This window comes from Pyrgilauda ruficollis, unplaced genomic scaffold (genome assembly GCF_017590135.1).
Source record: "Pyrgilauda ruficollis isolate IOZ18807 unplaced genomic scaffold, ASM1759013v1 scaffold12, whole genome shotgun sequence".
In the NCBI taxonomy this organism is placed as follows: Eukaryota; Metazoa; Chordata; class Aves; order Passeriformes; family Passeridae; genus Pyrgilauda; species Pyrgilauda ruficollis.
The window spans coordinates 782,846-795,307 of NW_024510321.1; the positions used below are offsets into that span (position 1 = coordinate 782,846).

Genomic DNA, 12,462 nt, shown 5'->3' on the forward strand with positions numbered 1-12,462 from the left:
TCTGAGCACGGGAACAAATGCAACCATCAAGGTCTGCTCACAGATTCCCTGCAAATATCCTGACCAAGGCACTGGGAAGTAAAGAGGGGCAGTGATTGGTCTAAAATGACATTTCAGGGAGACCCTGGAGCCTTTCCTGGTTCCTGGTGGCAGGGGAGAGGTGCCACTGCTGCTGTTTTTTGGGTTGCTAAGGTTGCAGGGCTTTTCTTGGCCATAAAGGAAAGCAGATTTATCAAGGAAAGACAATTGAGTGCACAGGCTTACCCAACATCGAAAAAGTAAATCCTGACAATTGTCCAGGCAGTGATGAACACGGAGGGGGCACCTGAGGAGAGAAGAGATGGTGTTGCTGTCAGAAATCATGACCAAATGGTTACCTGATTTCATTACCAGATTATTTAAAATCTGCCTCATTTCTCAGGGCTGTTCTCCCTCGCTCTCCACCTCTCCTGAGTGACTGAGGGGATGCCTTCCCTCAGGGGTGGGAAAATCACATTTTCAACCCTCACATGCCAAACAGGCAATGTTGCCTTTTGGCCATGCAAGATCAGCTCTCTGGAACTGCTCCCAGCATGCTGAAATTCCTAAATTGCAGTGCCTAAAAAAACCTTCCAGGGGTGAAATGCAAGGAATAAGAATCACTTCAGCCACCCACAGTGTGGACACCTGTACCTGAGGAGGTCACCACAGGCTCTCCTAAGCACCAAGGGGCAGAATTGTGTGTTTCTCACACACAGGCCATCCAGCTACGTTAAACGTTTGATTTAGAACAATAAATATGAAATATCCCTGGACTCTCGTGCCCTGTAAGGGAGCCTGGAGTGCCAGGTTCACACCCAGCTGGCCAGGTGAAGCTGCCTCTGCTCCTCACTCCATGGTCTGCCACGTTTGGGTGGTCTTGTCCCATCCTTGTGCTGGCTCTTTTCTCTCTCTAATCCTTGGCTGGATTTAGGTTGGAAATACTCTCAGGAGGACACGCCTCTTTGCTCTGTGTTACTCACAGATTGTGTACGCTTTATTACCAGTGATTTCCAAGTGCAATGGTACTAAAACCAGTAAAAACTGTAATTAGAGCATCCAGATTATTAATTCATGCATAATCCATTCCAGATCCATCCCTGATGCTCTTGCAAATGATGGATGACTGAAAGGCCAAAAGTTCCCTCAGGCACTTGCCAAGTTCTGGAATTGCCCTTCTGCACCCAAGCAACCTCAGGACATGTTAGGAGTGCAAGAAATGTCCTTTGATTTAAATAATTACCTTCATGCATTTTTCTTTAAGCTTTCAGCTCTCCAGTGCTGAAATAAAGAATATCTGGAGCGCAAGGTGAGTTTAACAAAGGTCTGACCTGAGGAACTGAAACAAGACCTGCTCCCATCATCCCTCCTTCTGCCCAGAGCACGGAGAATCATCTCTGCTTTGCAGTGTGAAGCCAAGCATAGCTCCTGCCACTTTCCATGGAAGTTACTCCATGGATAATTGAGCAAATCCTGAGTCCTGGCATGCCCCTGGACATGACACAATTTTATTTTACCTTTTCTTCTCAAGATTTTTCCCTGCTCTTATTATTTCTCAGTTTCAGCTATTGAGAGCATGCAGTAGAAAGTTATTCACTTAATTAAATATAAAACTTCAACTAAATGGCATGAAAGGGGAAAAAAAGTCTGTTTCCTTTTTGAAAAATAGAAGTTGGTCTGGTAGGATTAATTTGCATAAGTCAGCAATTCAGTTGTGAGTAACTTTGTGAAGAGCTTAATCCTCTCTTCCTTACCATTTTTCTAATTTTATTTTGTTTTGCATTTTATTTTATTTTATTTTATTTTATTTTATTTTATTTTATTTTATTTTATTTTATTTTATTTTATTTTATTTTATTTTATTTTATTTTATTTTATTTTATTTTATTTTATTTTATTTTATTTTATTTTATTTTATTTTATTTTATTTTATTTTATTTTATTTTTTCATTATATGATTTTAATTTAATTTGATGCATTTGAGACCGGATTTGCATTAAGACTGGAGAAATCACCAATGCAGTGAGCAGAAGGTTATCAGCATTAGCACACAGGTGATGGGATCTCAGGGCAGCTGGCTGGCCTGAATTCAGTGTCTGGTTCAGTCCAGGAGTTCAGCTTTGCTGGGATCCATCCTTACAACTTAAGGTCAATCCGTGATATCAAAATTGGAATTCCTTCCCAATATCCAATCCAAATCTACTCTCTGCCAGTTTGAAGCCATTCCCTGTGTCCTGTCCCTCCATCCCTTGTCCCCAGTCCCTCTCCAGCTCTCCTGGAGCCCCTTAAGGCCCTGCCAGGGCTCTGAGCTCTCCCTGGATCTTTCCCTTCTCCAGGTGAACACCCCCAGCTCTCCCAGCCTGGCTCCAGCCCTGGAGCAGTTCCGTGACCTCCTCTGGAGCTGCTCCAACTGCTCCATGTCCTTCTCATTTTGGGGACTGGATGCATCTCTGCAGTGGATGTCAGATGAAGAGAGCAGAGGGACAGAATCACCTCTCTCAGCCTGCTGGTCGCGTTTCTTTTGGTGCAGCCCAGGACACAGTTGGGTTTTTGGGCGCGTTTTGAACTCATGTCCAGCTTCTCATCCACCAACCACCCCAAATCCTTCTCGGGACTTAGTGGGGGGTGGGTGCTGCCTACAACATCCCTGCCCCACCTGAGTGCCCAGGTATCTGTGCTAAATCCCTGCTACAAAGAGCAGGCAGGATCCCCTCCTGCAGGAGACGCGTACCCCAGCCGATCAGGATGTACCACCAGAAGTACTTCCTCTCCGAGAAGAAGGAGATGACCAGCAGGGTGTGGAGGTACAGCCCCTCCACCAGCAGCCAGAAGAAGTTGGCCATGACACAGTACTGGAAGAAAACCATCATGGCCTTGCAGCCCACCTGGAAGAGAAGAAATGAGCAGTGGTGAACTCCCTGGCTGCTGAGAATTCCAGGCTTTCTGTGCTGCCAGGCACTGACCCCCAAGAGAACACTGCATTGACCTGAGGCCGTGGAGAAGCTTCCAAAATGGAATGACAGAACTGGGATTGTGGGTGTGGAGTTTGAAGAGAAGTGTGTGATATCACAGGGTGGGAAACTCAGAGTTTAAGGTTTAGAATATAGTAATAAAGATAAAGCTAGATGGATGTTTTAAAGCAGAAGTTAGTCCTTCTTCACCTTCTTCATCATAAATTTAAGTAGTATATTGTAACCAGATTAAAAAATCCACATTACAGACCACAAGTAGGTAGTTATTGGGTTAAAAGTAAAAATAACATGTAATTTCTTAATTAGACAGTTTATTCTTAAAAAAAAACGTATAAAGAAAAAGATACATCTCCATTTTTAACTTATTAGAAAGAAGTACTATAAAACTCACACTTTATGAGATTGTAATGTAAATAAGAACTAATAAACATCTGAGTCCAAACAAGAAATACCATCTCACATATTTAATCCCAACCTTAACAAAAACAAAAAACCAAAACAAACAAAACCAAAACAAAACAAAAAATCCACATAGAAAAAGATACATCTCCATTTTTAACTTATTAGAAAGAAGTACTATAAAACTCACACTTTATGAGATTGTAATGTAAATAAGAACTAATAAACATCTGAGTCCAAACAAGAAATACCATCTCACATATTTAATCCCAACCTTAACAAAAACAAAAAAACCTCAAAACAAACAAAAACAAAACAAAACAAAAAATCCACAGAGTGGTGCCCTGCATTAGGAACTGCAGCACATTCCCACAGGAAAGAAATTTCCACTAAATTACCAGTGACCCTTGCTCTGGATGTATCTTTGGGATTGCTTTGTGCAGCACCTGATCTCCTTATGGAATGAATTCTGTGGTGAAAAGTCTACAAGAAGTTGCTCCTCTTTAGGAAAAGAAGGACTGGGATATGTATTTTTACAATAAAGGACAGGCAGGAGAAGCAGGGCAAGCACACAAAAGCATGCACAGGTTTTATTGCTCTGGAAGGGCAGAGATTTCAAAAGGGAAGGTGAATTGTTTACCTTCAGGAAATGAATAATTAAACAGAGTAACTTGCTGCGTTGGAGATTTCACTGCAGCAGAGGTAATGGGAACAGTTCCCTTAGCAAAGAAATAAATACAAATGGAAATTTCTGACACTTGGCACCCACTGCATCATTACACATTCTCGAGGTGTTGGCCCAGCAATTGTCCTGGGTCTGCCTGGGTGACACCCTGCATTTTCTGGGGCAAGTGTTTGCTCTCACTCCCTGGTTGGTGGCACTTCCCTGGTGTCCTGCGCGTGTAGAATGTTCAATTTAGAGCAACAAGACCCCATTTTACTCTCTACTCCTTTCCTACTGAAAGCAATTGCTATGAAACACTGGTTAAAAGGAGAAGTGTGGAAAGAGTTTTTTCCAGTGCCACATGTTTAGGGAGGGACTGTCCCCACCCTCACCCCTAAACACATCAGTGTGCAACCCTGGGGACCCTGCTGGGCTCCTGCAAACCAACTTTTGTGCAAATCAGCTCCCTCCTGTGAGGCACAGACACAGACTGAGGGGTGCTGATGGGGGAAGGTGAAGGCAGAGCAGGATGTGAACTCCCTTCCAACTCAGAATTTTCCCTGCGTGACTTCAGGGACTGCCAGGGAGGGAAGGTGGCACAGGGCTGGGCTGGCAAAGCTGGGGATGCAGCAGCCTCATCCCAATGGCATCACTGTGGCATTCACATTCTCTGAAAAATCCTTTCGCCCAGGATTTTTCTCCTGGGAAGCTGAGAAGCCTCAGAGAAAAAGGAAAACAATTCTTATCTCATTTGATTCTCCTGTGTTTTGCTGCTTTGGAATGTGTTTGGAGATTGTTTACCCACAGGTGATTGTTTCATTGCATTCTGGTGTGAATTGTTTTCACTCTTTGGCCAATCAGTGCCAAACTGTGTCAGGACTCTGGAAAGAGTCACGAGTTTTCATTATTATCTCTTTAGCATTCTGTAATTATCCTTTCTGTATTCTTTAGTATAGTTTAGTTTAGTATTCTTTAATATAATATAGATCATAAAATAAAAAAAATTAGCTTTCTGAGAACATGGAGAGAGATTCATCATTCCTGTCTTTGTCAGGGATCCTGGCAAATACAATACATCACCACACCTTTGGTTTCTCCCTGATTTTGTGTACTTGTGGCTGTGTGACATTGCCACCCCTCCTTCCTTTCCCCCAAAGCCTGAGTGCCTGCTTGGTGTGTCTGCAGCCAGCAGGGATGTGTGTGTGAGTGAATTCCTCCATGGTTTCACTCTGTGGGTGTTTGGCCCTAATTCAGCAGTTCCCAGGTGAGACATGAGGTTTGAAGGGGCAGATCTGATGCATCTCAACCACCTGCCTGTAAAACAAGGATTTCCCTTGGGGATTGTGCACCAGAGAATCACTTTTGGATGGTTGCACTGACTTATGGCAGAGTCAGGAGCACAGCACAAGGAGCTGCAAAGCTTCACAGGACAAGGGAAGGCTGCTCACAAACAGTGCACGTGGTTTCTGCCCAGCAGAAAAGGAAAGGAAATCCCTCAGGAAGGGATTTCCAGCCTGACTTTGCAGAGCTATTGCTGTGCAGAGAGAAAGCTTTGCTGAACTCGGTCTGTGGCAGCAGAAATTGCAGATCCAAACCCATCCCCTCTTCTCCCAGCACTGGCAAACATCAATTTTGTGGCAGTCTCTGGCCCTAATTCCTCCCTTAAAGGGGTGGTGGCTTGTCACAAAGCTGAGGTGGATCATGGTCAGCAGTTGGATCTGATCATCCCCGAGGTCTTTCCAACCTTAATGATTCTATGGTTCTATTTATTTATTTAATTTGTTTCTTTTATGGTTTTATTTCTCCATGCACATGGGCAGCAGCTGGGTTTTGGCAACTTCTCTTCCTGGGTAGCAGATCACTTCTTTGCTCCTGGCTGTGGGATATTTGCTTATTTGTGCATTTCCTACCACTCTTAGAATTTTTGGTTTTACCTGGAGAAAAGACCTTTTTGTGCAGCATTTTGAGTGCATGACAGTAATGTCTTGCAGCCAGGGATCCTCTGTGGCACTGGAACAGAGCTGGATGCACTGTCCTGTCCTTAAAATTAAATAATAGCATTTTTCCACTGCCTGGGCTTGCTATTGTTGCCTAAAGCGGGTAAGTTTAAAGCAGATATTTCCAGGAGAGGCGCAGTTTGATTGCTGATGATTCCATTGATCCTCTTTGACAGTGGCACATTTGGAAAACAGCCCTTCCTGGCTTTTGGGAGACCTTATTCCATGCAGCACTTGGTAATGGGTCTCCACCTTCCTGACTGATTAAATTCAGCCTCAGAGAGGCTGGTTTAATGCTGGGGAATAAAATCCTCTTTTATGTAAGATATCTTACCCTTTAGATGACAGGCACAGGGCAGAGATGAGCCATTACATCTTTAGAATTTATTTTTTTCCATAAAGAGCAGAGCTCACGATGTGTCACTGTTGAAAGACTAACATGGGGCTATTTTTAGAACAGACATTTTCAAGAGAAAAAGCTGAATTACACCAGTGCTTTTGCTACTCTCTCTTCTTCCACAGGCTCATTTACAGATTATTTCCTTGTCATTCCTCAGGGATCTTGCTCTGCTCATGTCCACAGCAGATGTGGCAGTGAGATGGTTTTTCGCTTGATTTTGTGGCTCCTCTCTTTAGAACTGCATCAGGGATGTGCCGTTTGCTTTTCCCATGAAAATCCCTCCCTTTCCACGTGTGTTTCCAATGGCTGAACTCTGGAAAGGGCTCTGCCTCCAGCCAACGAGGCACTGGGCTCTTGACCCCTCCTGACAAACACTTGCACCCCAACACATTTGTTCCCCTCTGCAGATTCCTCACAGCCAACAAGAAAATTTAATTTTGATTATTGTAAAAGTTTGCTTGAGGGTGGGGCCTGTCTTAGACCTGCTCGAGGGCTTTCAAGAGGAAGAGGCAAAGAGAAGGGACACAAGGATGGGGACAAGAAGGCTGAGAAACAACCCTGCCAGGCTTTTTCCTTGTGCCCATATTTTACTTTTGGGTAATGTTAGCCCTGATAAAAATATCTTTCTCTTAATTTTTAGGTGGGTCAGCTGGTCACTACATCAGTTTTATGACCCACCTATAAAAATACAGTTCAGGTGCTGGAGGCAGTAATTAGCTCAGAGCTGAATCTGCATTAAATATACATATATCATTCACCTCAGTAGCAGTAACTCATCCATAGCTCCTGAAATTTGTTTGTTTGGACAGGCTGATAAATTTATCAACGTCAATAAGAGCAGCTTAGTTGGACAGGAATTGTTCTGAGTTTTTGAGGTACACACACACCCAACACGCATCCATGACCAGCCTCCTGTGAATGCAACAAAACTCTATAAAAAAAAGCAATCACTCCACAGAAATGCCAACACAAGCGTCCCTTGCCTTCTTTAGTAGGGATATGGTTTGTTACAGGTTCAGGATTTGGGTTCAGGAAGGATTTAGACCAAACAAGTACAAAGGAGCAGTTGAGTGATTGATACCCCACAATCAGCCACAGCTGGACTGGGAACACTGGAGTCTCACTGCCCCAGTCACAAGAATCCCCCATCACCTGATTAGAATAATGGAATAGTTTCAGTTGGAAGGGACCTTTTAAAGGTCCCATCCCTGTGTGGCCTGTCCTGTGTCTGGACACAAGCCCTGTGCAGACCCCACGTTCCTCCCTCGTACCCACAAACTCTGCGCCTTCCTGCAGGGTGGAAGCTTTGGGCCAGGGCACCAAGACTTCTCTAAGTCAGATTAAAGATATATTGAAGACATTCCGTGCAATCCTGGTCAGTGATGCAGCTCCTGGCATTATTTATGGGGTTGGGACAGTGCATCCAGCAAAAATGTGGGCTCAGATTTGCCTCAATCCATCAATCATGAAACCTTGAGACCTCAAAATCCTCCTTTAAGGTAATTTGGTGCTGTTTCCTGGGCTACCACCAGCCCTGCAGCAGGAAGAGATTTACACTGAGATTCCTGCAGGTGTCTTCCACAGAAGGCTGATAAAAGCTCATTTTCCCAGTGACAGGTTTATCCAGTATTTTTGTTTTATGCTGCCCAGAAGACACGACCTGTGGAAGGGCTGCTGACTGACTGGTGCTGCATTTTCACACAGCAAGAGCTGATCTTCTCCCCAGCCTGGTCAAAGAGGTTTTTTTTAACCTTATTTAATCTATTTTCATAGATCCCACTCATGACCTGGAAGATGGGACAGCACTGGCCGGCTTTGGAGATGCTGAAATTAAGAATTTCCAGCACAGAGACTGGCCCAACCCTCCATGTCCATAACTACAGTTCCACTTTAGCCACTCAAAATCATAATTAAATTCAGGAATACATCACTTTTGAGCTCTTACCACCCCACCCCTTCTGTTGAGACATCCACTTTAACCAAAGCATAATGAAATCTGTAATAATGATCCAATAACCAAATAATTGCTCTGCTTGTAAGATTACACAACATGATTAATTCCCCATCTCACTATCATGGCACTGGAATTCATGTAAGTGTCAAATTCCCAATAATTTTATAATGTAACTGCTCTGTCCATGGCTTAACATGGCCCATTGATCTCTGTGGCATGGAGATGTCAGGATGGACTTGGTTTCCAAACACGTATTTTCAATTTTCACAGGGGTTTTTCTCTGCTTTTAACTTAACATTTAGTTCACAGAATCAGAGAATCATTTGGTTTAGAAAAGATTTTATTATCATTGAGTCCTCCCGTAAATCCAGCATGCCAAGGCCACCACTAAACCGTGTCCCCAAGAGAGAGAGAAAGGAAAAAGAGAAAGAGAAAGAAAAAAAGAAAGAGAAATAGAGAAAGAAAAAGAATAAAAGAAAGAGAAAGAAAAAGAGAAAGAAAAAGAAAAAGAAAAAAAAAGAAAAAGAAACTACCTCATGTTAACTTAGGCTTAGCACACCCAACCTGTTGTGTAACAACAGCAAAAAAGCAAATTAAAAACAAACAAGCCAGACTGCCTGGCAAAAAGCCATCACTTTAATTTCTTCCCTCAGTTTAATTGCAGTTGTAGACCAGGTTCAAACAGGTGGGCTATAAAAAAGCCCCACAAAGTTTATGTTTGATAATCAAAGTGAATTGTCTTCAAAAACTGAAACGAGAAAACTCCTCCTAAATCAACTGGGTGCCTTTGACTCCTGCCCTCCCTCCCTGTCACGGGCTGTGACAAGCAGGGAATTTCCAACAATAAGTTGCTGCACTAGTGGGTGGCTCTGCAGGTTTTCCTGGGAGATACACAGAAATTTAGGATGTTAGGAACAATATCTGTGAATGAAGAAATGTGATTCAAGAAATTCTTAAAAGGCCATCTTGACAGAAGCAAAGTGGCTCACGATGGAAGCACGTGGGCTCCAGTCTGAAAGCCTCTGTGAAAGCAATTTATGATCTATCAGGACTTATGAAAAATAAAAGACCTTCTTGGGAATGGTAATCTTATGTCTTGATGATGAACCTTTCAGAGGCTTCAACTCTAAGTGTAAAAATGTATTATTAACAGTGCAGGCAGATCAATTTAACTGGATTCATGGTCACTGCCTGCCTCAGGCACAGTAAGAAGAGGTCCCAAACCCACATTTTCCCTGTTAACTTCCTGCTCTGCACCCATGGTACCCCAGAAACATTATGCAAGAGTACTCTAAAGCCTTGCCAGTGGCTAATTAATTCCATTTATCTTATCCTGCTTTCCTTCAGGTCACAATCCATCACATTTTCATGCGCCCATCATAGCCCCAAGAGCACGCCCTGCAATACTTGCCTCATGTCAGCTGTCATTGGGCAATTTATGAAGCCATTATAACCTGGATTTGTGTCTGGGCTCGTGGATTTGTTACCACTTCATAAAGCAGAAATGCCATTCCCAGATGGATGAGCTGGGCTGTACAGCCTGACCCAGGCACACCCCCCTGCCTCAGCCAGGTAAGGCTTTCCTGCTGCCATCAAAATTGTGCAGCAATGGAAACATCAGAAAGAAGCTTTTGGATCCATTTCTATCTATTTCTATTTCTATTTCTATTTCTATTTCTATTTCTATTTCTGTTTCTGTTTCTATTTCTATTTCTATTTCTATTTCTTTATATTTCTATTTATTTCTATTTATTGATATTTCTATTATTTCTATTTCTATTTCTATTTCTATTTCTTTCTTCTATTTCTAGCTATTTCTTTCCTGTGCCTCTTCCACCTGCAACAAGGTCATGATGAACCTGCATGGAGCATTGTATCCCTCATTAGAGAATTATTTCTGCAGAAAGAGCTCAGTCCAAAGTTATATGAAATCCAAAGTCCTAAGACTTAATTTAAAGTCAATTTAAACTTGTCTTTTCTCTGTACTTTCACCTCCTCAGTGCCAACTGAAAAGGGCAAGGCATTTATAGAAACAGAATTCCAGAATATTTTGGGTTGGAAACTTTAAAGATCAACCAGTGCCACCCCCTGCCATGGGCAGGGACACCTTCCACTGTCCCAGGCTGCTCCAAGCTCTGCCCAACCTGGTTTTGGACACTTCCAGGGATGAGGTGAGGATTTACAAGGAAATTACATGAGACAGCTTCTATTTCATGTGCAAAGCACGGCAGGAGCAGATCCTGCAGTGATTAAAAGAAATGGAGTTGCACCTGTAAATTTTGTATTAAAATAAATGGAGTTGCACCAGTGAATTTTGTATTAGAATAAATGGAGTTGCACCAGTAAATTTTGTATTAAAATAAATGGAGTTGTACCACTTTACACTGATGAAAAATGTGGTGCACAGGGTTGCTTTTCCTGCCTTGCCCACTTCCCATGCAGGCTTCCTCAAATCCAACACTGGATTCAGGATTCAGGAAGAAACTCTTACTTCTGCTTTCCCTCACACAAGAAGCAACTTTAAGCCCCATGACTGTGATCCTCGAGGCTATTTAAGAATTTATCTTTGCTGATTTTAACAGGGGTTATGTAACTGTCAGTCTTGAAGGACTCAGCCTTTTTATTTTGTCTCTTAGGAATCCTTGTTCGATTTTTGGGAGCCGTCTTGTAAGTATTTCTGAGATGCTGATTATCTCTGGCTGGTCTAACCTGGGTGTCAGATGACTCAGAGTTGAGTTCAGGTGCAAAAATAGAATTATCTTGGTAAATGGGTTAACTGTGCCTGTTTTGTGCTCATCAATCACAGGATAAAGTCTCTCATGAGCACATCTGCAGTGAAAGCCAAGTCAACCACAAGGCAGCAACGAAAAAGAGAAGGTGGTTGGGGTTTTAATAAGGCCCTTCCTCACACTTTTCCCATTTTCCCTCTTTTTTGATGTGTTGGTGCCAGCCCATGATGGTGGCACTGCTGTGTCCAGGATTATAGAATCACTTCAGTAAAGACAATTGCTCCTCCGGAGCTCTGCCAGTCTGACCTTCATTCCAGGGTTGTTTCCTTCTGCCTCCATTCCTGGGTTATTCCTCCTGCCTCAATTCCTGGGTTATTTCCTCCTGCCTCCATTCCTGGGTTATTTCCTTCTTTCCTCATTCCTGGGTTATTTCCTTCTACTTCCGTTCCTGTTTTTTTCCTTCTGCCTTCATTCCTGGGTTGTTTCCTTCTGCTTCCATTCCTGGGTCATTTCCTTCTGCCTTCATTCCAGGGTTATTTCCTTCTTCCCCCATTCCTGGGTTATTCCTCCTGCCTCCATTCCTGGGTTATTTCCTTCTACTTCCGTTCCTGTTTTTTTCCTTCTGCCTCCATTCCTGGGTTGTTTCCTTCTGCTTCCATTCCTGGGTCATTTCCTTCTGCCTTCATTCCAGGGTTATTTCCTTCTTCCCTCATTCCTGGGTTATTCCTTCTGCCTCCATTCCTGGGTTATTTCCCTCTGCCTCCATTCCTGGGTTATTTCCCTCTGCCTCCATTCCTGGGTTATTCCTTCTGCCTCCATTCCTGGGTTATTCCTTCTGCCTTCATTCCTGGGTTGTTTCCTTCTGCTTCCATTCCTGGGTTGTTTCCTTCTTCCCTCATTCCTGGGTTATTCCTCCTGCCTCCATTCCAGGGTTATTTCCTTCTGCTTCCATTCCTGGGTTATTTCCTCCTGCCTCCATTCCTGTTTCTTTTCCTTCTGCCTCCCTTCCTTCCCTTTGCTTTCTTTCTGTTGTTTTGCATGATTTACAGGACCTTTCTCTAGGGCTTGTTTGGGGTTTATTTTGTTTTGTTCTTTTTTTCCCTTCCCCTCTGTTTTGCTGTAAACCTCAGATTGTAGCAGTGATCATCAGATATCACCCAAGGAAACAGCTGACTCTCTAATATTTGTTTTGCTTTAACACAAGTGCATAAAAAAAACCTTCTACTGTTCCATTTCTCCATCAGCCTGCAAATTGTGGTGCTCCCACTTGGAGCTGAGTAGCCTCACTGCTGGAAATGAAAATGTATCTGTCTTCAACTTCCATAAATA

At 43.1% G+C, this 12,462-nt stretch overlaps 1 protein-coding gene across 1 annotated transcript in view; it reads right to left on the reverse strand.

The window, feature by feature from the left end:
- The window catches only part of VIPR1 (vasoactive intestinal peptide receptor 1), a 108,066-nt gene that overhangs the window by 16,435 nt on the left and 79,169 nt on the right, over positions 1–12,462 (reverse strand). Inside the window, exons 7-8 of the mRNA XM_041487880.1 lie at positions 2,750–2,903; positions 265–325 (exon numbers count right to left, since the gene is read on the reverse strand). Coding sequence (XP_041343814.1) covers positions 265–325; positions 2,750–2,903 — 215 coding nt within the window. The remainder of the gene's footprint in view (positions 1–264; positions 326–2,749; positions 2,904–12,462) is intronic.